This window comes from Alternaria rosae (assembly GCF_020736505.1).
Source record: "Alternaria rosae strain MPI-PUGE-AT-0040 chromosome Unknown BKA58scaffold_2, whole genome shotgun sequence".
In the NCBI taxonomy this organism is placed as follows: Eukaryota; Fungi; Ascomycota; class Dothideomycetes; order Pleosporales; family Pleosporaceae; genus Alternaria; species Alternaria rosae.
In genome coordinates this window covers 1,882,542-1,903,580 of record NW_025763571.1, presented here as the reverse complement: position 1 = coordinate 1,903,580, position 21,039 = coordinate 1,882,542, and the positions used below count along the sequence as shown (strand labels likewise).

At 52.4% G+C, this 21,039-nt stretch overlaps 7 protein-coding genes across 7 annotated transcripts; 5 read left to right on the top strand and 2 right to left on the bottom strand.

Moving 5' to 3' along the window:
* Positions 1–645: 645 nt before the first annotated feature.
* Positions 646–3,859, bottom strand: BKA58DRAFT_408798 (uncharacterized protein; the record flags this gene model as incomplete). The annotated part of the gene is made up of 3 exons (XM_046172110.1): positions 646–2,772; positions 2,821–3,414; positions 3,461–3,859. The coding sequence occupies 3 exons, from the start codon at positions 3,857–3,859 to the stop codon at positions 646–648; spliced, it is 3,120 nt and encodes a 1,039-aa protein (XP_046029019.1).
* A 1,908-nt stretch (positions 3,860–5,767) lies between these two features.
* Positions 5,768–7,517, top strand: BKA58DRAFT_90553 (uncharacterized protein). Its single transcript, XM_046176155.1, has 2 exons — positions 5,768–6,361; positions 6,412–7,517. The coding sequence occupies exons 1-2, from the start codon at positions 6,080–6,082 to the stop codon at positions 7,462–7,464; spliced, it is 1,335 nt and encodes a 444-aa protein (XP_046029018.1). The 5' UTR covers positions 5,768–6,079; the 3' UTR covers positions 7,465–7,517.
* Positions 7,518–7,627: 110 nt separating this feature from the next.
* Positions 7,628–8,646, bottom strand: BKA58DRAFT_90566 (seleno protein W family protein). The gene is made up of 4 exons (XM_046176156.1): positions 8,277–8,646; positions 8,135–8,224; positions 7,997–8,084; positions 7,628–7,930 (listed from the first exon to the last, which is right to left on the bottom strand). The coding sequence occupies exons 1-4, from the start codon at positions 8,364–8,366 to the stop codon at positions 7,725–7,727; spliced, it is 474 nt and encodes a 157-aa protein (XP_046029017.1). The 5' UTR covers positions 8,367–8,646; the 3' UTR covers positions 7,628–7,724.
* Positions 8,647–9,428: 782 nt separating this feature from the next.
* On the top strand, positions 9,429–11,057 carry BKA58DRAFT_398273 (isoprenoid synthase domain-containing protein; the record flags this gene model as incomplete). The annotated part of the gene is made up of 4 exons (XM_046171477.1): positions 9,429–9,496; positions 9,576–10,632; positions 10,682–10,858; positions 10,905–11,057. The coding sequence occupies 4 exons, from the start codon at positions 9,429–9,431 to the stop codon at positions 11,055–11,057; spliced, it is 1,455 nt and encodes a 484-aa protein (XP_046029016.1).
* A 596-nt stretch (positions 11,058–11,653) lies between these two features.
* BKA58DRAFT_90410 (translation initiation factor eIF 4e-like domain-containing protein) lies at positions 11,654–13,028 on the top strand. The gene is made up of 3 exons (XM_046176154.1): positions 11,654–12,141; positions 12,194–12,265; positions 12,319–13,028. The coding sequence occupies exons 1-3, from the start codon at positions 11,914–11,916 to the stop codon at positions 12,787–12,789; spliced, it is 771 nt and encodes a 256-aa protein (XP_046029015.1). The 5' UTR covers positions 11,654–11,913; the 3' UTR covers positions 12,790–13,028.
* A 326-nt stretch (positions 13,029–13,354) lies between these two features.
* BKA58DRAFT_408795 (X-domain of DnaJ-containing-domain-containing protein) lies at positions 13,355–15,195 on the top strand (the record flags this gene model as incomplete). The annotated part of the gene is made up of 6 exons (XM_046172109.1): positions 13,355–13,460; positions 13,513–13,556; positions 13,636–13,729; positions 13,785–13,839; positions 13,906–14,998; positions 15,049–15,195. The coding sequence occupies 6 exons, from the start codon at positions 13,355–13,357 to the stop codon at positions 15,193–15,195; spliced, it is 1,539 nt and encodes a 512-aa protein (XP_046029014.1).
* A 960-nt stretch (positions 15,196–16,155) lies between these two features.
* BKA58DRAFT_90293 (uncharacterized protein) lies at positions 16,156–19,578 on the top strand. The gene is made up of 4 exons (XM_046176153.1): positions 16,156–16,401; positions 16,466–17,020; positions 17,067–17,801; positions 17,861–19,578. The coding sequence occupies exons 1-4, from the start codon at positions 16,321–16,323 to the stop codon at positions 19,448–19,450; spliced, it is 2,961 nt and encodes a 986-aa protein (XP_046029013.1). The 5' UTR covers positions 16,156–16,320; the 3' UTR covers positions 19,451–19,578.
* The last annotated feature ends 1,461 nt before the right edge of the window (positions 19,579–21,039 follow it).

Below are 21,039 nucleotides of genomic sequence, written 5' to 3'. Positions count from 1 at the left end.
ACCATCCGAACCTCGCAAGTATTAGCGACCTTCCTCGACAGTTGCACCCTATTCAAGGGAAAAACTAGACAGATGCCCTAAAGTCTACATTGCCTTGACGTATTGAGTTTGTATATTGTTAAGGTAATATAGCCTTCTTAGCTTTTTAATAGTAGTACTTTGCGGAGATGGGTGTCTAGTTCTTCTCTTGAATAGGGTGGTTGTACGGGATACTTTCTGTACGAAGACGGTACGTTTCTCCGCGCAAGCCCTGTCCAGTCAAACATTACTCAGGCAATTTCCGTGTTGACTGCAGACATAAGTGCTGTTGTGGAACATGATGAAAGAGAGTGATTGTGTTGACTATGCTACTGTGCTAGCGCAGCCTGTCCAGTAAGGATAATCGCACGTACAGAGACTGGAGACAAGGGCCTTATGAGGAAATCTTGAGGGCGGAGACGTGTATATATAGAAGATCGTTGTATCGTTTGGTTAAGGTATGACTACTATTCTGCTAAAATGAGAGAAGTACACCAAACAAATGAGAGGGTATATAACATGCTTGTGGCAACCTTTTTGAACGCCGAAACACCATGCATGGAGCTCGCTAACAGTAGAGGACAAAAAACACTGAAGATGAGAAAGAGCGTGAATGTTGCGATGCGTTCAATGTCGCCAGAGAGTTGACAGCCGGCGCTCTGTCTTGACGCCGCGGTCTTCCTCGTTGCGGGGTCGGAGGCGCGAAAAGGGTGTTTTAAAGGTAGTCGGAATCTTGACCATCGGAGGCATAGTAAAGCTTGTAGATGGTCCAGGATTCGATCGCGCTTTTTGTTGTGTGAGAGTCGCTTTATATTGCTCCCAGTAGCCTGTGGGCGTTGTGCTCACAGGCGTGGAGTACCTTTGATCCTTCGCTGGCGATGTGGCACTTTCCAAGACTGACGAGGTAGATTTGGATCTGTTCCGATACGGAAGATTAGGTCTCTTGTCGGCAATAAGAGCGCGTGCCTCTTCGGCAGTGAAAGTGGGTCGTGTGTCGGGGAACAGATTCATCCGGGGTCGGGTGGGTGACGGCGGAGTAGAGACGGCCATGCCAATGGTTGAGTCGACTTGGGAGTGTTCAAGGACATCATGAGTGACTTCTGACTCGCTCTTGTCGAAACCGAACTCGAACTCGACTTTAGGGGACTGTTGTCGCAGCAGAGGATGTATATGGCTTTGTGCCGTGAGGGACATAGTTCCAGGTGGATCGAAAGAGACGAGTCCACCCAGGAGCCCACTCTCTTCTGCAGCGCTGACCTTTCGAGTAGGGCTGTCTGCAGATGCACTGGACTTAGACGAAACCACACTCGCGCCTTCGCTCCATAGGGAGCTTGCTGTAGAGCTGGTACTATCTGAACGGCTAGGAGGCTCCCCAGCGCGGGCTAGGTACAGTGGGTATGTGGCACGCTCGAGCTGAACAGAATCGAGTAGAGGTGTTCGGGGACGTGCGCCCGTGCTTGCTGTAGAACCCTGCCTGCTACGAGTGACGGAGGGGGTTCGTGATCGGAGCCAAGAGGTCTCCAGTCCAGCCCCGCTCCCTGCAGTGATTGCCGTCGAATGCTCAGAATAGACAGATGAGACAGGTCGGATTTGGTCCTGGGAGGATGTGACTGAAATGGTCGACCTACCGCCAGATTCCTGAACAACACCAACAAGGTTCTGTGTAGTTTTCCTTGTGAGACTATTGCTCCGCGACCTTCGAGTAGAAAGTGATCGCCGCGCCAGAGAACGCACGGAGGACGAACGAGGTGGTTGAGCAATTTTGAGGGGCGCAACCTCCATGGATCCACGTCGGCTCATGTTTTGCGGTGTAAAGTAGTCTTCCCTTTGGCAATCGGGCTCGATCGAATACACACTACTTTGAGAGTCGTCAAGACATTCATCGAGATCCAAGGGCACCTTGGCCGAAGGTGACGCAGAAGGAGTTGTAGCAACGCTGTTGGTAGTCGAAGTGGGTTCCGCAACGTAGCACAAAGCGTAGTCAGGGCTTTCAGTATCGCGAACTTCTTTCGGCGCCCTTAGAACGGACACAAGATACTGCAGAGTACCGTAGATCAAGAGCCACCTGACTTTGCGCGCATCTGTTGCTGATATCTTCCCCTGGCGTTGACTGGGAGTGGTGGCATGCGCCTTCTCAAAGTGGATATATGCCTGTACAATGTTGGACTTCATCGCACTCGGCTCTAGAATGTTCGTTGCCGCTGCTAGAGCACCATGCATTGTGTCATGAACATGCATCTTATTATACTGCGAGGCCAGAACAAGCTGTCTCAAGGCCTTCTGGGAATTCGTTTTCTGAGAGTTTGTTCTCTTCAGTGGCGAAGTGTATGTTGGTAGGAGAGGTAACGGGTGCGGCTGAGAGTTGAAGCCATGTCGTTGATCGAACGTTACAACGTTCTGCAAGACGCAAATACCACCGCTAGCTGGTCTTTGGGAGGAGATATCGGCGGTCGAATCCGTATCGACGAGGTAGTCGTACAGATTTTGGAAGTCATAGTACATTGATTTGTACAGGGCTTTGGGGAAAGCGGCGCCCCGTGGTGGTGGCCAATAGCCAAATTTCTCTACGTAGAAAGTATGTAAGAAGCGGCGGAACCGGTCGAGATGGCTTCTGGCACCGTCCGTTAATCCGAGGTAAGTCGGCGAGAGGTCTTCCTGTAGAAACTTGCTCAATGCGGTCGATACGCGCCCGAGGTGGCCGTCGACTTCAAGATGCGCTCGGGTAATCAATGCTTTGGTAAGCTTCGAGGTCAGCTGCGATGTGTTAGTAAGATGGCCCGAAGCGGTGGACGAGTTTCATACCACGTATTCTGGGCTAAGCATTAGGCTATCGCTCATACCGACACAGTGGGCAAACGCATCGACCCAAATGTCCCTGAGTTTATAATGCTCTGCGTAGTAGAGGCTTGCAAGCGCATAGTCCGTGCATTCAACCAGATCCCGATACCCTTGGTTCTCAGCGTAGTCGAGGAAGTCTTGGTGGTTGTTTGGATGACTTGGACGGAAGTGGTGTAAACGTTCCTGGACGTCTACGAATGCTTGACCCATATGATCGCCTACCAGTGGTTTACCCAGGAGGAAGGCGAAGAAGTTGCGAGTCGCGATGTGCCTTCTAAAAGAGCTCTCTCGTGATAGTTCCTCTGGGGCTGGGATGAAGAGCTCGACGATGCTTTGTTCCCCGTTGGCATTAGTAAGGGAGCTGGGCATTCGCTTTAGGTGCTGGAAAGCGGACCCTGGAGCAGACGCAGTCTGCGCATCGCATAGCTGGAGCATCGCCTCACACTTCTTTTGTCGTAGAAGTCTGAATGGAATACAGAAGGACGGGCCACGACGCGAAACTCCTTTCGCATGTAGATGTACGAGGCAGTCTCCCTCCTCATACCACAACTCTGGATCCTTCCGGTTTGTTAGCTTAGCTTCAACATGAAGATTTTGTACATACCCTACGTAGCCCATGATCCCAATCGCTCACAGTACGGGTCAAGCCTGACCATCGTTGTACTTTGGTTGGATGCATCGGCTTTGAGGGTGTAACAAGGCAGCTGGCGGACCTTGGTCGCGTTTTGATGACCTTGAGAGGTCCCTTGCTGGTACTCTCTTCTACTAATGTAGAGGCGACGCGATCGCCAATCGCGAAGCTATGACGTGCGACTATAGGTGGGCTGGTATGGTGAGGTAGTGTAGATCCGCTTGTCGATGCCGCGGAGACTACTTGGTCCAAGGTCCTAGGGTCATCGAAACAAAGGGTACGAGAGAGGGACGATGTGCGGGCGGGGATTAGATATCCATGAGGCTCTTCCCCAATGCTAGTCTGACAAGACGGGATCGCTTCCGAAGCCATGCTGATCTAAATAGGAGGGTGCATGTGTAGTACCACAGATTGAGTTGCTCAACGAGCGGCGGCAGGGATGCCTAGGCTACCGTGGTGGAGTCGAAACTAAGCAGGAGTCTGTCGCAACCGGGCGTGGGACAAAGCAACTATTGTATGTCGACAAACCCTTGTCGCGCCTTCAGCTATCGTGACGGCTGGGACGCGTCGCCGTCCGGCTCATGATGGCGTCTCTTGGTTGGCGAGGCTGCGTCTGGCGAGCCCGATGGAGCGTCTTGATGAGACGATCTTGCCCAGATGGGGGATCGGCGGTCCGTGGCTTGCGCGGGCTGCTTCCTAGCGTCAGATATCTAGCTGTCAAGCATTTGTCTTTTGATCCAGATCGTGTAGTCACTGCAGTCGTCGGGATAAGTTTTGTTCGAGACCGACGAATTTGCATGCAGCGCTCAGCCTCAGAATGCCAACGCGCAGAGCTGAGGCGTGTTCAGCCCAGAACACACAAGCCTCAGTACGGTAGAGCACATGCGGGGAATTAGACGATTCTGGGGATTTGAAAAGAGTTCTCGGATGGCACGGCGCCGGGCGGTACTGGGCAATTTGACGATCTCGCCAACTGAGGGGTGGCGTTTCTGTGGCATCGCAAAGAAACATCACCTATCGCCGACTTAAGCGATCTGCTAACATGGATGCGTAATGTCGGACTTCGCGGGGATCAGATATCGCGTTCGACGCGTACAGTAGAGTCGTTCATGCTATCATGCGAAGAGCGACGAATGACACGACGTGTTAGGAGGCTGGGTGGGGAAGTCGTAGCGTACGCCATGATCGTCGTCCAAGGGTGCTCGGCTCTCCTCACTGCGCTTGCAGCTGGCATCCTTCATCCACGCATCACAACTCAATCCACTGCCAGAGGGCTCCGATCGCAGCAGCCGTCTGCCCATCGACGCGCCACGTTATCTTTGTTGTTATCGTCCTGAAGATGCTCGAGTAGCTCGATGACGATGGCTGTTGGCCTGTCCATGGCCTACCCAAACTTCTTTTTTGATTACGGAAACTCAATCAAGTACAACAAACACATGCAGTATTCTCACCGCAGGTTCTTAGAATCATAGCTCATATGCTGCTGATCATGAAACACAGGATCTGGAGCACGGCATCAGCATCTGCGCTGGAGTCTTGGTCATCTCGACCTATCACGCTGACAATCGTGCCACCGGCAGGTATGAGGCTTTAGTCTCAAGCCGGTGACAAATGCAAGTACGCATAGCTCTACGCCTTCAAAACGTCCCGAATGCACGGCATGCGGTAACAACAGCCGGGCCATATAAGACATTCTTCCCGCCACGCAATCCTGTACACAGAACATTAGCACACGAATATGCTCGGACATTATCTCGAGGTCCACAAGCCTTTGGCCAGCAGATGACATTGCGCAGCCTTGCTGTAGCAAGGGAATGCGTCCGCCTTGATACGCAGGACTCCTGCATTACAAATAAGCACTTTGCATTGCATATGCTGCCACGGCCGCCAGCTAATTCCCCGGCTCTCAGTTTTGGGTGTACGACCAGAGAATCGATGACCATGCGACCAGATGGAGCATGCAGGTGACCCTTGACTGCATGTATACTCGCAACCGCGCGTCCTTTTGATCTCCACCTGCGAGCATCCCGCGTCTGCGAACACTGCAATTTTCATGAAGCACACCGCATCATGCAGCTTCTTCGACCTTCGCAGCAGCTTGGAGGTATCTGTGGTGCCTCATCCCACAATGATTAGGCTATTCTGAGAAAAGCCTCGCCTGTCGGTATCATTCTCTTGCCCAGGTGCTGCGTCGGGCGTCGTGCTTGGAGTTGTCGGCTTGCGCTCCTCGCTGTTCGCTTTCATCTCAAGAACTCACTCTCCAACTTCTCTTCTGCCAATTCATTTTGGAAGTATGTCTTTCCTAGCGATTTCATTTCAACATCGTTCTTTCCCTACGCGATGCTGTCACACTCACTCCGTCTTTCCTGGATGGTTGCCTTGTGCTTTCCCTCCATGCGACTCAAACAGGAAACCGCGCTAGCGCGCTTATCCAATCAACGCTGAGCGCAAATCACGCTCACCACGACTCTACTCCCCAGCAGTCGACGCACCACCTGTATCAATAATTTAGCTTTGACAATCATTACCCCATATCAGCCTCAACCCAACTACGCTCGCGACTAACTAGTGGTCATTTAAACTATCACCAACATGAGTAGCACCCGCAGCATTAGCAGCGAGGCGAGCATAGCGCGAAGTGCCGACAAGGACGACATCAGCGATAGCTCGTTACAGCTTCACGACACAAAAGCAGCAGATGGGAACGAGCAAGCGGCAGCTGATGAATCTATGGCAGACGGGGCTGGTTGCGAGAAGAATGCGTTTGAGAAGGAGCAAGAAACAGTCGTTACGGTCGATGACGCGATCGCAGCCCACAATGAGAGGCTCAACCTGAACGAGGTGAGCCTGAGGGATTCTGCCTTGTCGGTTACAGTAAGTAATCATTGTTCTGCATGCGCGCTACCTGACTAACCCTGTGTTAGGCTCAGCAACTCTGTCTGGTCGCGGATAGCATCCTCTGTTCTATGAGTGAAGTGGAAACGGCCATGCTTCAGCTTCGTGAATATGTCAAGACTGAGAATCAAGACCGCAAACCGATCCACCTGTGGGCCAGATTCGAAGGCTATCGCGGCATCGATCCTGCGGTTGCCAATCTCGACGAAGCAGGCGCCAACTTCGATGATGTTCATCTTCCTGCTTCCTTCGTCAAGACATATCTCAGTCGGGCTACCGAGATGTCACTTACCGTTAGCAAGGTCGCTGTATTCTGTATGGGCGCGATGAACGAGCAATTTACTCACCACATCGAGGAGGCCAGCGTATCGATTGACGCCGAGGTTAAGATTACGGAAGAGCTCAGGAAGCTTCTTAAGCATGGTTCTAAGGCAACATATAGCGTGTATGCGGCTCTCGACCTGCTCCGTAACAAGCTGCACATCGACGAGTCCATTCATAGCCGCGAAATCTCCATTATCGAGAAGCTCATTGCAGAGAGCGAGGCTCGCTTGATCCCCTCACGCGAGAGCCCTTGGTGGAATGTTGTCAAAGTAGTGCTCGGAGTAGCGACGAGCGCTGCCATTGCTCTCGCAGCGGCGCACATGCATGGTACCAGCGGCTCCAGTCTCGCACTCCCAGCCGACCCCAACGGCATGCACTCTCAGGTCCTTTCACTCGTCCAGCGTGCGCAAGCTTTGACCAACCTCACCGGTGAGCTCTACTCCATCAAACTTGACGAGCTGGACCAGCGCTACAAGGAGCTTGAACTCGCCTCTGAGTCTCACGGTCTCCGAATCGACAATCTAGTTGAAGCACTGGGCGTCCCCAACGGGGAGGGTACCTACTTTTCATCAATGCCGAAGCTAGCAATGGGTTGTACGACAAGGAACGATCATTCCTGTGTTCCGGAGGCCGTGGCGGACGCTAATCGCCAGACCGAGAAACTGCGTAGCGAGCTGAAGCACATGCGCAAGAACATGCACCGCATGGACATTCGCCTCATGAAGCGCCTCGACAAGGTCGACAAGCGTGGTCTGTAGTAAGCATGAGGCATGCAAGCTCGAGCCACGATAGTGGCCCATGATGATGCTACTGTAAGCCACGACTCCAAAGTTAGTGCATAGGGTACACCGTCTTTTTGCTTCTTTATGTACGTACCGTTGCGGTACAGGGGTGGATGTGAGCGCTCGCATCCGTTGAAGTTACAGAACACTCCTGCATATGGCTGGATGATTCATGGTGGAATGAATTGTCTTGCGAGCTTCGGTTCTCCGTATAGCAAATGAAACCCCCGTTAAATTCATTTACAGTCTTCACAGACGGTACCATCTGGATTTCTCCTGACGTCTACGCTCCCGCTCGCTTGACCCTGTTCTTGCTTCGCGTCTGATTCCTGCTTTGTGTCTTCTGCCTTATCTTCCTTCTTCTTGCCGTGCTTATCCGAATGCCCCAAATCTCGCGAGGGATCAATGTGATCTCGCACCAATTGCTTCAATACTTTCGTTTCTGCGACATGTCAGCCTGAAAAGAAAGAAAATAAAACACCAACAAAGGTGCATTGGGATGATGGACCTGGAAAGCCCCCCTCAGTCTTTCTATCCCACAGCAGCACTTTCTTGGCTTCACCGGTTTGGCCTTCTTCCTTTGGTGGCATATACGTCTCCTGGAGTCAGTACCAATCGATACAGATAGATGTCGGCTCAGACACACCAACTCAACAGTAAACAGTCCTCCTGTCGCCGGAATCAACGCAATCTCACCGATTTGCAACCCAAACGTTGACAAGAGTTCTTGCCCAAACTGATCACCCATTAGCGAACGTCCTGCTAGCGGATCATACGACGAGACATACATACGCAGCCCGCAACATCCACCGACATTGCGTGCAATAAGTGATTGCGACGCGTGGTAAAGCAACCGGGGCGGATTGTGTGGATGTCATGGTTTTGAGTGTGTATGATGGCTGGTTTGCTCTTGCCGTTTCTGGTGTGGGTGGAAGAAAGGGTGTCGCTTATCGATAATTTGGGTGTGGCGTCATCGCAGGGCGGGAATGCGAACGACTCCAGGGCTGGAAAGTGTCAGGTTGCGCTAATGTTGTATGGAAATTCAAATACTGGGTTTTTATATCAATGCGCGCATTTGGGACACCCCTTACGGAGTTCGAAAGGCATCGCATTGATGATAGGTGTGGCGGGGCGACTTTAAATCGGGGAAGAGTATAGCGAGCTCAGCATTGCATGTCGAACCTCAATATTGCCTCTAAGGTAAATCATTAACCCCCAGTAACGTCAGACTTTGTCTCCAGCTATGTTATACAGGGTCTAATGAGCGCGTGTCTCTAAAATTACGTTGGCTCAGCTACTTCATAGAGGGCAGAGAGGAACCTCGCCCATATGGAAGGTTGAAAGCTAATGACGAGAGCAAAAGTTGATTATAATACCGGCCTATCTTCGTCTCGTGCTGTACAGTTCCTATCTCAGGGTAGACATAGGACATGTCTAGACTAGAATGTTTGTTGAGCAAGGACACACTCTGCCACAAAGGCATTGTGCTTGCCGACCTGGATGTTTGGTCTCTGGGCCATAGAGAAGAGACCAGCTCGGTGTTCAGCGCAACGAAAATGGAAAAAGAGCTGCAATGCTGATTGAATGCAATCGATCCCACCAATCTCACCAATCTTACAGGGCTGCTCGATGCAGAAATCCAGACGCGTCGTTCGGTGTTTTCGGTGTTTCTCATCCCTGATCCGAGGGGAAGGTGCAGACAGCGGGTTGCTGAGGCCGTGCGCTACAGGGTCCAATTGTTGTAATTTGCGGAGACGCTCCCATACTTCACACATCTCGCGCCCAAAACACACTTCAACTCGTGGGTAAAGGTGTGACAATCTCTCCTTCTTGGACTCTTTCTTCTGTCGCCGAATTGGTCCGCCTCTTGCGACGATACCACACGTGTCGACCCATCCGCCTCTACCCCCCAGCCCACGACTCCTTTCCTTTCGCCCATCATGCCGAGCCCTCTGAGCATGCTCTACTACGTCGTCCACCCCAATGAGCTACGGTCTATCATTCAATGGTAAGACAAGATGCATCGCAGCTCCTCTGCCCGCTCCCCAAGACTTGCGCAAACTAGAGCATTACTAACAACTCTCCAGGAAGGTATGGCACAACGCAGTACACGAGCGCGACGAATCGAAAGAATGCGAATCCCTCAAACGATGCTTCCACTTCCTCAACAAGACAAGTCGAAGTTTTGCGGCCGTCATCCTCGAACTGCACCCCGACCTTCTGGTGCCCGTCGCGCTGTTCTACCTGGTCCTGCGCGGTCTGGATACAATTGAGGATGACATGACGATCCCTCTGGAGAAGAAGGAGCCAATACTCCGCAACTTCGATGAGATCCTGGAAAAAGATGGATGGAACTACACAGAGAACGGCCCCAACGAGAAGGACAGGCAGCTCCTGGTCGAGTTCAACGTGGTGATTGAGGAGTTCAAGAAGATCAAGCCCGTCTACCAGGACATCATCAAGGACATTACCAAGAAAATGGGCAACGGCATGGCAGACTACGCGAACAACGCCGAGTTCAACGCCGGCGTCAACACCATCAAGGATTACGAACTGTACTGCCATTACGTTGCAGGTCTGGTTGGTGAGGGTTGTACGCGCCTCTTCGTTGAGGCTGGCTTGGCGAACGCTGCGCTGCTCAAGAGGCCGGAATTGATGGAATCCATGGGCCAGTTCCTCCAGCAGGTCAACATCACCCGTGACATCAAGGAGGATCTGGACGACGGTCGACGATTCTGGCCTAGGGAGATCTGGTCGAAGCATGTGGACAACTTTGAGGATCTCTTTAAGCCCGAGAACAAGCAGAAGGCCCTGAACTGTAGCTCAGAGATGATCCTGACTGCACTTACTCGGGCAGACGACTGCTTGTACTACCTGGCAGGTCTCCGAGAGCAGAGTGTGTTCAACTTCTGCGCTATCCCACAGTCCATGGCCATCGCAACGCTCGAGACATGCTTCCAGAACTACGCTCTCTTCCAGAAAAACGTCAAGATCACCAAGGGCGAGGCGTGCCAGTTGATGGTTGAGTCGACACAAAACCTGCAGCTTGTCTGCGAGGTCTTCAGGCGGTATGCTCGCAAGATCGCGAAGAAGAACAACCCTCACGACCCCAACTTCCTCAAGATCAGCATCACCCTCGGGAGAGTAAGTCAAGATTGGTTCCGTCGAATGTACTCATACTAACAAATCCCAGATTGAGCAATTCATCGAGTCAATATTCCCGTCGCAACAGCCACCAGTGGACAAGAAGGCACCTGCCACCATCGAGGAGGCGGAGCGGAAACGGAAGGAGGACTCCGAGGCCAATTGGGACTTGGTCTACATTGTCGCCGCTGTTGTTGGTACAGTTCTGGTCATCACATTTTTCATGGTACGTATCCCGACTAGGCTGCTTTGACTTTGCTAACAGCTTTTAGCTCTTTGTCGCCTGGCTCTGTGGTGCTCGCTTCGATATCGCCTACGAACAATTCAAGATGGAGTTCGGCAAGCTGATGGGCGTAATGGGCCTTGACAAGACGCCTCAAGTGGTGACAGAAGTCCACGAGACGCTGAACAAGAGCGAACTATAAACGCCTCCCACGATTCTATGTATCATACGGGCGACCAATATTGCCATATAGGGAAACTGGGCATATATAACTTACTAATGTATACTTTCTGCGCCATGTTGGAGGCTCGACTGACGGTGAACATAACACAACACCATAGCACGGATGTCAAATTCCAACCCCGCTCTTTCATAGCTGAGGTTGGGCCGTAGATGTGCTTATATAGAAACGCGTGTGCTCGGCGACGAGGCTGCTTGAGAGAGAGAGTTCATTGTGGACTTTGTCTAGAGTAGTAACGTGGACATCTTATGAAAATAGTGAACACTTCTTGGATACTCTAGAATTCTTCAAGCTTTCTTCTTGTAGACTGCGGTATGCAGCCGAACAGTGAAAAAGAAACACTTAGCGACCCTGGTTTCGGTCTTCTCTTATATACGATGTGCATGACTGCAAAGATCAACTAGTCAACATGCCCTGAAGTTAGTTTTGCTATGACATCAATCTGTTGCTTCTTTATGCCTTCCCTGTGTCATCTCTGAAACTGCCCCGGGAGTGTAGCGCGAGGTCCGTGCCAAGCAAGCCTAAAGGGTTCACACGAATTGCGACTGCACTGCATATTCTTCCCGACAGACACGCCCGCCGCAAACAGCCACCGCACACTCGACCTTTCCCTCACCCGACGCAAGACAGGCAGCCCAGGCCCGCGACACGTCCCGTATAATCGCCCGGTGCGATTGCGACAGCCCCACCTTCACCTCATCCCGCCCACCACCAATCGCCTTAAAATCCCACACGACTCGCTACCATCGTCTTTGTAGCATCTTCACCGCCCCATTACCCCATAATCTCCCTACAAACCCCAAACACAACCTCCACAATGGCCGAAGTTGCATCAGCATCGCACGCCGACCAGCAGGTGCCGCTGGACACCATCCCCATCTCGCCCACTGAGAACTCGGGCGAGGGCCAGGAACAATCTTCCACCACCAACTCCGGCGGCGAGGGCGAGATCCGCACCGTCTTCCACGACCCCGAGAACTTCAACGTCAAGCACCCGCTTATGAACACATGGACGCTGTGGTTCACCAAGCCCCCGAGCGGCAAGGTACGACAATGTCTCGCCTCGCCTATGGCTCGTTCCATGCTGACAAGTGCAGGGCGACAACTGGGCTGAGCTGTTGAAGGAAGTCATCTCGTTTGACTCGGTCGAGGAGTTTTGGGGCATCTACGTAAGTCGCGCTGCAGCAGAGCAACCGCAACCCGCACGACTAACACTGCACAGAACAACATTACCCCCACATCCGACCTCGCGCTGAAGTCCGACTACCACCTCTTCAAGAAGGGCATCAAGCCCGAGTGGGAAGACCCGCAGAACAAGCACGGCGGCAAATGGGCCTTCCAGTTCAGGGAGAAGAAACAGGTCAACATCGATGCGCTCTGGCTCCATGTCATGCTTGCTGCCATCGGCGAGAACCTCGAGGACGAGGACGACAACGAAGTCATGGGTGTCGTCGTCAACGTTAGGCGAGGCTTCTACCGTATCGGTCTATGGACACGCACTGTCGGCCGCGCCATCCCCGGCGATGCAGGCAAGGGCAGGACCCAGGAGAAGGGCAAGGAGATTCTGCTGAAGATCGGAAAGCGGTTCAAGCAGGCGCTCCAGCTCAAGGAGAACGACGTCGTCGAGTTCTCTGGCCACACCGAGGCTGCCAACGCGGGCAGCACTCGTGCGAAGGCCAAGTTCAGCGTCTAAAAGGTTCCACCACACATCCAAGTCTGCCACACGATGCTTGCTACTTGCAACATCCTCCGTCGTCCTCGGACACACGGCGCACCCCACCCTTGGGCTGCATTTCCTCGATTTATTCCCTGTTTGGTCTAAAAGTATCTCGCTTAACGGTTCATGATACACGGACTGAATTTCTAGCATGGCGTCTGCATGGGCGGCGAAGGGTGACACTGGGTTCTCCACATGGATCATATGGCCATGGCGGGTCTACCTCGAACGGGTGGGGTTCTGAGCTTGTATAGACTAGCTCTCTTATCTAACATATCTACGAATGAGAGTGAACGTATATTTGAAAAGCAATTATTTTGCACTTAGGACTGTATCCCCATCTACCACCGGACGAATATAGAATGAAGGCTCACCATGAGTGACTGGCTGTCAAGGCGCTCGCATGGTCTTAGCGTGGTGACGTCGGCTGTGGCGGTGCAGCATTTTCACGGGCATGTGTAGCCCGCCGACGCGCGCCCAACCAACGCATCTGCTCTTGATCTCTCCCACCACTCACCCAAAGTCTCTCATATTCGCAACCATGGTAGTCGAAACTGCATACTATGACGCCCTTGGCGTACCGCCGACCGCAACGGAGCTCGAAATCAAGAAGGCGTACCGCAAGCTCGCTATTAAACTTCACCCCGGTACATTGCGCAACGACTCTCTTCAGAGGCCTGAAAACTAATCCTGGCGTAGACAAAAACCCTGGCGACGAGACTGCACACGCAAAGTTCCAAGAAGTACGTTGACCACCAGAGTAGGGTTGTTGGCGAGCCTGCTCGTTATCATGAGAGGACTGCGGGGCTCACGGCAATACAGATTGGCGAGGCGTACCAAATACTCAGCGACGACCAGCTGCGCGCAGCATACGACAAATATGGCAAGGAGGGCGCTATGCCCAGCAGTGGATTCGGTAGGGACAAAACTTGGAGTAATGGTTGTAGGGCACGCCGCTGACAACATAACAGAGGATCCGTCCGAGTTCTTCACCATGATCTTTGGTGGAGAGGCCTTCGTGGACTGGTAGGTCATAATACATGGCTCGCTGTAGCGATTCCTGCACTAGATCAAGAAAGCTGACACCCACAGGATCGGTGAGATCTCGTTGATGAAGGACCTGACTAAGACCATGGAAATCTCGCAACGCGAGATGGAAGAAGAAGCAGCCGCCCAAGCAGAAGCTGAAAAGGTCGAGGCAGAGAAGAACCCAGCGGCTGCCGCAGCTGGTACTACTCCAGCTACTGGCACCACAGAGACCGCTGCCCCAAGTACTGCCGCTCAGGCCAAGGAAGCCGAAGCGGCAGCAGAGCGCGCCGCAGCACAACCAGCAGATGCACCACCCGTGTACGCCGAAGCACCTCCAGTCTACGCTGAGAGCGCCGCCGAGTCGTCTACCACGCCCAGGGCGGCGTCGCCCCCATCCCGAACGAGCACGCCGAAAACACAAGGCATACCAATCCGCGCAGCTATCATGGACAAGTCGGAGGAAGACGCACGTATGGAGGCACAAGGCATGACCGACGCTGAGAAGGAGCTACGGGAGAAGCAGAAGAAGAAGGCCGGTCTTACCAAGGAGCAGCGGGAAGAGCTCGCGGCATATGAGATGGAGCGTAAAAAGATTCGCGACGAACGTGTTTCGAGCCTCGCAAAGAAGCTCGTCGACCGTATCTCAGTGTGGACTGAAACCGATAAGGCGACCGACGTCACCGCTGCTTTCAAGGAGAAGATTCACCTTGAGATCGAGAACCTTAAGATGGAGTCGTTTGGTCTTGAGATCCTCCACGCCATTGGTGCCACGTACATCATGAAGGCTTCTTCATTCCTCAAGTCACAGAAGTTCCTCGGAATTTCAGGTTTCTTCTCACGTATCAAGGATAAGGGCACGCTCGTCAAGGACACATGGTCCACCATGTCTGCTGCGATAGACGCCCAGCTAACCATGGAGGAAATGGCCAAGCTAGAGGAGCAAGGTGGCGAGGCATGGACAGACGAGAAGAAGGCTGAGTACGAGAAGAGGGTTACTGGCAAGATTCTCGCCGCAGCCTGGAGGGGAAGCAAGTTCGAGATCCAGAGTGTATTGCGGGACGTATGCGACACTGTCCTCAACGACAAGAAGATCAAACTGGAGAAGCGAGTGGAGCGAGCACACGCGCTGATGATCATCGGCGAGATGTTCCAGAAGGTACGTCCACCACCTGTCACATCAAACAATTGGATACTAACCAGATATAGGCCGAACGCGACCCTGAAGAAGAGGGCGACTTCATGGCCTTTGAGCAACTCATGGCCGAAGCTGCTGCCAAAAAGGACGCCAAAGCCGATAAGCACCACCACCACCACGATAAGAAAGAGAAGGAAAAGAAGAAGGAAAAGGCATGAGAGTAGTAAATCACCTCTCAGCATTTTTTCCCCGCAACTTTGCATACCCTCCCCTTTCTTTGTATTTGGTATTCGTGATATCCATAGATTCGTTTCTTTCTAGGGTGGAAATGGGGGGTTTGGTAGAGGCGTGAATTGCGTGTCTACTGACGTTCGCAATGGAGACTTTTTGGGGGATGATATGTGTAGCATGTTTGGCGATGGTTAGCGTGTGCGTAGATGGATGGATGGATGGATGGAGATAAAGAGGGGGGGTTGACTTGAGTGGGTAGCAAGCTCAGGTCGGGGGTTGACCGTATACGATGCTGTTCTGTCCACGTCTCTCCATGTGTTGCTCATTTGAAATGTGATCAAAAAAAAATATGTTCCATGTCTTGTATCCGCTCACACAACAATCTATGCCTTTTGCGTGGCCCTTTCACGCGAACACTCGTTGACATTGGTCTGGAACGATGACGTCACGGGATTGGCTCGCTCCACCCATCTCGTTCCAGATTAACACTCCACCACAGCACTGCGCTCGAGCTGATCATCATCTGGGTTACATCGATGCGATAGGTGTTATCGCACATTCAATTCTTTCTACTTTGGGGGACCCTGCCAAGTCCCCTACAACATACAGTAGTGCACCAAAAATTTTCGGTCCCAAGGTCTCGACCATCCCCACGAAACAACTATTTTTAGACTTTAAACAGAAGTCCAGATCGTATTGCACCTCGCACGATGATGCCAGCACGCTCAAAGCTTCTGACGCGGACTGTTTCTTTGATGGTGTTTGCGGGGCCCACAGTTAACTAGATAGCGGCGGGAATGACGTCGTTTCGGCGGCGATGAGCGGAAGAAAGAGTGTTCTAGCACCCTGATGCGCCTTCCCAACAAAGAGGATCTGGGGGATCGTTACGCGTCCGGAGTTTATTTGGAGGGTCTGGTCTTTGCTGCGTGGATCTAATTAGGCTTTCTCTTGTTCACGTTATCCCCTGGGTGGCTTTTCTTCTTCTTGTCCAACCACACAACGACCTTTTTTCTCATTCGCTGCATTTTCGGTTTCTTGGGACCGGACGGACATACCATCGACTTCAACTAAGTACATTCGCTTTTAGAAGAGGAGGAGGGTTTTCCCATACTATGGATGTTTGGAGACGGCAAAATGGCGAGAGTGGGACTGATAAGTTCCTCGATCTAATTGCGGATCCGTTCCAAGGTGAAGTAAGTACAGATAAACGCCACACATATGTTCATCGTCACAAATATCTAACTGACTGTGTTATAGATCCAAGAGAACTCGATTTATGCCGCTATCGTATATTCCTTCGTTATTTCCGGTCTGCTGGTCGTGGTGTTCTGCTTCCTCCGACCCCGCAACTCGCGAGTCTACGCGCCACGAGCGAAACATGCCGATGAGAAACACCGACCGAAGCCTTTGGACAAGAAGCCATTTAGTTGGTTGTCTGCTGTCAAGGATGTGAAGGAACAAGAGTTGGTGGACACTATCGGTCTGGATGCGGTCGTATTTCTACGGTTCCTTCGAATGCTCCGCAACATCTTCATCGTGTTGACGGCGGTCGGATGTGGCATTCTGATACCAGTCAACGTCGTTGGAGGCTCGCCACTGTACAAGCAGTGGAGGGAGATACCGACACTAATGAAGTTCACTCCTCAGTATATCTTTGGAAGGAAGTTCTGGGCTTACGTTGTGGTGGCGTATATAATTCAAGGGACTGTTTGCTTCTTCCTTTGGTGGAACTACAGGGCCATTCTGAAGCTTAGACGCGCGTATTTCAGTACTCAGGAATACAAGTCCAGCTTGCATTCGCGAACGCTACTGGTAAGTATCACTAATACATTCCAGGGACCAAGCTGACATCAGACAGCTAACACACGTTCCCGAATCATCGCGGACCGATGCTGGTCTTGTCGAGCTTGTCGAACAGGCGAAGCCTATCGATAGTATACCCCGGACAGTTATTGGCCGCAATGTCAAGGATTTGCCCAAGCTAATTGAGGCGCATGATGACGCTGTGCGCCTGCTCGAAAAGCATTTGGCTGAGTACCTAAGTAATCCGAATAAGCTACCCGCCAAGCGCCCGACGTGCAAGGCCATGAAAGAAGATCAAGCAGTCCATGGCAAAGGAAAACTAGACGCGATCGATTACCTTACAGACCGGATTTCCAGACTGGAGACAACGATCAAGGAAGTGCGGGAAGGTGTCGATATGCGAAACCCCATGCCCTATGGATTCGCATCCTACGCACATATCGAAGATGCACATGCAGTGGCATACGCGACGAGGAAAAAGGGCCCTGCTGGCTGCGATGTATACCTTGCTCCGAAGCCTCATGACCTGCTCTGGCAAAATCTTCCGATGACACGTAGAACTCGCAGGATACGTGCGTTCTGGGATGGACTTTGGGTCGTATTGTTCACCATCGCGTTCGTCGTTCCTAACATCTTGACTTCGGTCTTCCTGTCAGACTTCTCCCATTTGGGACTTGTTTGGCCAGCGTTCATGACGAATCTCCAAGCTCATCCCACCGGCTGGGCGATTGCGCAGGGTATCTTGGCTCCTTTGGTACAAACTCTAATGTATATGGGAGTACCCGTGGTGGTTAGTAATCCCGGAAACCTTACCTGACATATAAGCTGACATGATATCCTCAATCTCAGTTTCGACGACTGTTCACACACTCTGGAGATGTCTCAAAGACCTCGAGAGAACGCCATGTCACCGCTCGCCTCTACTCCTTCTTCGTGTTCAACAACCTCCTCGTCTTCTCCGTGTTCGGTTCGGCCTGGCGGTTCGTTGCTGCAGTTATTGCTGCCCAGGATCAAGGTGTGTGGGAAGCCATTCAGGACGGTCATCTGTTCACCAAGGTTATGACTGGCCTGTGTAATGTGTCTACATTCTGGCTTACCTGGCAAATGCAACGCAACCTCGGTGCTGCTATCGATCTGTCGCAAGCCTGGATCTTCGCTTGGTCCTGGATTCAGCGTACCTTCTTTTCGCCAACTCCGCGAGAGCTCATCGAGCTCAGTGCGCCTCAACCGTTTCCTTACGCCGACTACTACAACAATTACCTCTTCGTATCGACGGTTGGCCTCTGTATGGGAACGCTACAACCTATCATCTTTCCAGTAACAGCCTTCTATATCGCCATGGATTCCGTCTTCAAGAAGTATCTGCTTCAGTACGTTTTCATCACCAAGACTGAATCGGGCGGTAGATTCTGGAAGCTCCTGGTCAACCGCATGCTTTTTGCGGTTTGTTTCGCTAACGCAGTCATCGCGTTGGTTGTTGGAGCCAACGGTGTCGGGTCGATCGATTTCGACAACGTCCAGGTAAGAACTGGCAACATGCTCTACGCAATGATCCCGCTGCCGTTCTTGCTGTTCGGCTTCAAGTGGTACTGCAGGCGAGCTTTCGACGATAAACTCCTGTATTACTCAACACTCCCCCATTCCGATGTCGAAGGCTCTCATTCCGTGGATCACCCAAAATCGAAGAAGAGCACCAAGGTCTCGTCCCGCTATGGTCATCCAGCGCTCTACAAGAAGTTGCTTACGCCAATGGTCCACGCAAAGTCTCAGCACCTTCTGAAAGAAGTATACGGGCACCGCTCAAATGCTGATCGAGACATCTTCGATGCACCACACCGCCGTTCGACCGACCGTGCCATGCCATCCACGCCTGGCTACGACCGCTTCGGCGACTACTTCATGACCGAAATGGACACCCACCAGCCAGGCAAGCATGCTACTGGTGGAACGGAGATGCCGCACATGGAAGTCGTCACCGAGTCAGAGCTCGACTTTGAGAACTTCAAGAAGCGTGCGGAGTTCCGTGAACAATTCGGGGGCGACGGGGAGCTATACGGCCGACCCGAGGACATGTCAAGGCCTGGCACTCCTTCTACTTTCACCACGCTGACCGAAATGGGTCCGTATGGACGCCGGGACTCACCGTCGGGGTCGAGGGCGTCAAGTCGAACTAGACTAGGAGATAAAGAGGAGCTAGAACAGGGGACTTCGTACGCTAAGGGCTACCAGAAGGCGCCGCGACCTGGCGAAGGCTTCGAAGAAGTTGGCATTGACGTTGACATTCCGGCGACGCCGTTTGACGCTGACGCCGTATTGCACGGTACGAGTAGCCGTCAGCCGCTTGTCAGTGCGGACGAAAGGGATGGTGGCGTAGAATATTTCAACCGTGGACCTCAAGAGGAAGATACGAGCTACGAACGTTTTAGACATGTTAGATGATGTTGGATAGGATAGACAAAACGCCAGATCTAATCATAATTTATGTACAGCTATATGAATGCTCTAAGCTACAATATGATGTGATGTCATTCTCCTCCACGAAGAAACATGAAGCAATTGGCTTCCGGCTGCATCCTATGCCGATCCGCTCACCCTGTGGTGAACAAGCACTGAATCTGGATCCGATGGTATGTCACCGGTCACATCGTCACCATCCCTTCCACGTGGACAAGACCGACGATGGACCTAGTGAGTTTACCTCCCGCAAAAAGAGAATGCCACCAGTAACAGTAATGCTGAGTATATGATTGGCACACGTGAGAAGCAACAACCATCCAAACAATGAGCTTCGTCAGCACAAGATCCAGACAAAGGGCGTCTAAGCCTACGCCGTGGAACACAACACGACAGTAGTAAGGCCGACACGCCAAGAGCGGGAAGGCAGGCCGAGGGGGACACAGAATGAGCAAGAACATTGGCGACTGTACACCATGATACTCCGCCTCCGCCTATCCAACGCTGGGCACACAAGTATCTACAAGAAACCATCACGCTGCCTATGCGACAACAAGACCGAACAAGACCGTCGCATGAGAGGAGAAGGCGCCTCGCAAGCATAAGACCGAATGCGACAGACCACGTGGAATCACTTGGCAGAGTTCTTGTGAGAAGAAGTCGACAAAGCGCTACTTCCGACGATAAGACCGATAGTCAGCTCATCTTGTACAGTACCTCGTCGACGAGACCGAATATAGTGCCAAGACCGGCATGGTGATGCTGGGCGTGGTGTTGCAAGCAGCAGCGATATGGGGTTGGCTGGTCACAAGTCACTGGGTTTCGCGCGGCTCGCCGTTACAGCTAAGGACAGGGAAGGGGGGAGGCTTGCGTGCTTGGAATGCGGAGATTTCAAGGTTGCGAGTCGGACCGCGTATTTTTGGTCCAGCGGCCGATTGTCGAGTGGGGCGAACGGCGGCGATCTTTGCTCATTGTGCGGCTACATGGTGGTGATCTTGGTAGTCGGGAAAGTACGACGGATGGTTTGGGTGTGGGAAGTGGTATGACTGTGATGGAATGATGATGGTGGGTATTTGGGTGGTGGCTATTGCTCAAGCTCACGTGGCGCGCAAGCTTACCGCGGCCGGCGACCTGCCCTATCCGCATCCGGTGCCATGGGCGAGCAATCTGTTCACCATCAAGCAATATCACCACCATACGCGCCATCATCACGTCTTGGCGTCCACGTACGCCGTACTATGTATCTTTGCCTGCCAAGCCCCTCAAGATATGCCTTACGACAGCATCTAGATGTTGGTTTTCGGCCTGGAGGCGCAACGAGAAACGCGTTGGAGACTCGCCTCCCTTTTTCATTGCCTGATTTCGAATTAGGCGCGCACTCACGATAACCCCGCAGTTTCATAAGTGGACTGATCTTTCGAGCGCGAGGAGCATGTGGGCGAACGCTTGATCGGTTTGACCACAATCTGATACAGCAACAGCGGTGTGCGACCTATAGCAGCGACGACGACTTCGCTCTTGGTTCGGCCACTTGGAACCCATGGATAAAATGCACCAGGCTGCGCATCCCTGTC

Bases quoted from the DNA above. Each gene is read 5' to 3' on its own strand.
- BKA58DRAFT_90293 (XM_046176153.1), top strand. From the start codon at position 16,321: ATGGATGTTTGGAGACGGCAAAATGGCGAGAGTGGGACTGATAAGTTC. The intron at 17,021-17,066 runs GTAAGTATCACT...GACATCAGACAG, and splicing joins TGCATTCGCGAACGCTACTG to CTAACACACGTTCCCGAATC. The intron at 17,802-17,860 runs GTTAGTAATCCC...CCTCAATCTCAG, and splicing joins ATATGGGAGTACCCGTGGTG to TTTCGACGACTGTTCACACA.
- BKA58DRAFT_90410 (XM_046176154.1), top strand. From the start codon at position 11,914: ATGGCCGAAGTTGCATCAGCATCGCACGCCGACCAGCAGGTGCCGCTG. The intron at 12,142-12,193 runs GTACGACAATGT...TGACAAGTGCAG, and splicing joins CCAAGCCCCCGAGCGGCAAG to GGCGACAACTGGGCTGAGCT. The intron at 12,266-12,318 runs GTAAGTCGCGCT...AACACTGCACAG, and splicing joins AGGAGTTTTGGGGCATCTAC to AACAACATTACCCCCACATC.
- BKA58DRAFT_90553 (XM_046176155.1), top strand. From the start codon at position 6,080: ATGAGTAGCACCCGCAGCATTAGCAGCGAGGCGAGCATAGCGCGAAGT. The intron at 6,362-6,411 runs GTAAGTAATCAT...ACCCTGTGTTAG, and splicing joins ATTCTGCCTTGTCGGTTACA to GCTCAGCAACTCTGTCTGGT.
- BKA58DRAFT_90566 (XM_046176156.1), bottom strand. From the start codon at position 8,366: ATGACATCCACACAATCCGCCCCGGTTGCTTTACCACGCGTCGCAATC. The intron at 8,225-8,276 runs GTATGTCTCGTC...ATGGGTGATCAG, and splicing joins GGATGTTGCGGGCTGCGTAT to TTTGGGCAAGAACTCTTGTC. The intron at 7,931-7,996 runs GTCCATCATCCC...GACATGTCGCAG, and splicing joins GACTGAGGGGGGCTTTCCAG to AAACGAAAGTATTGAAGCAA.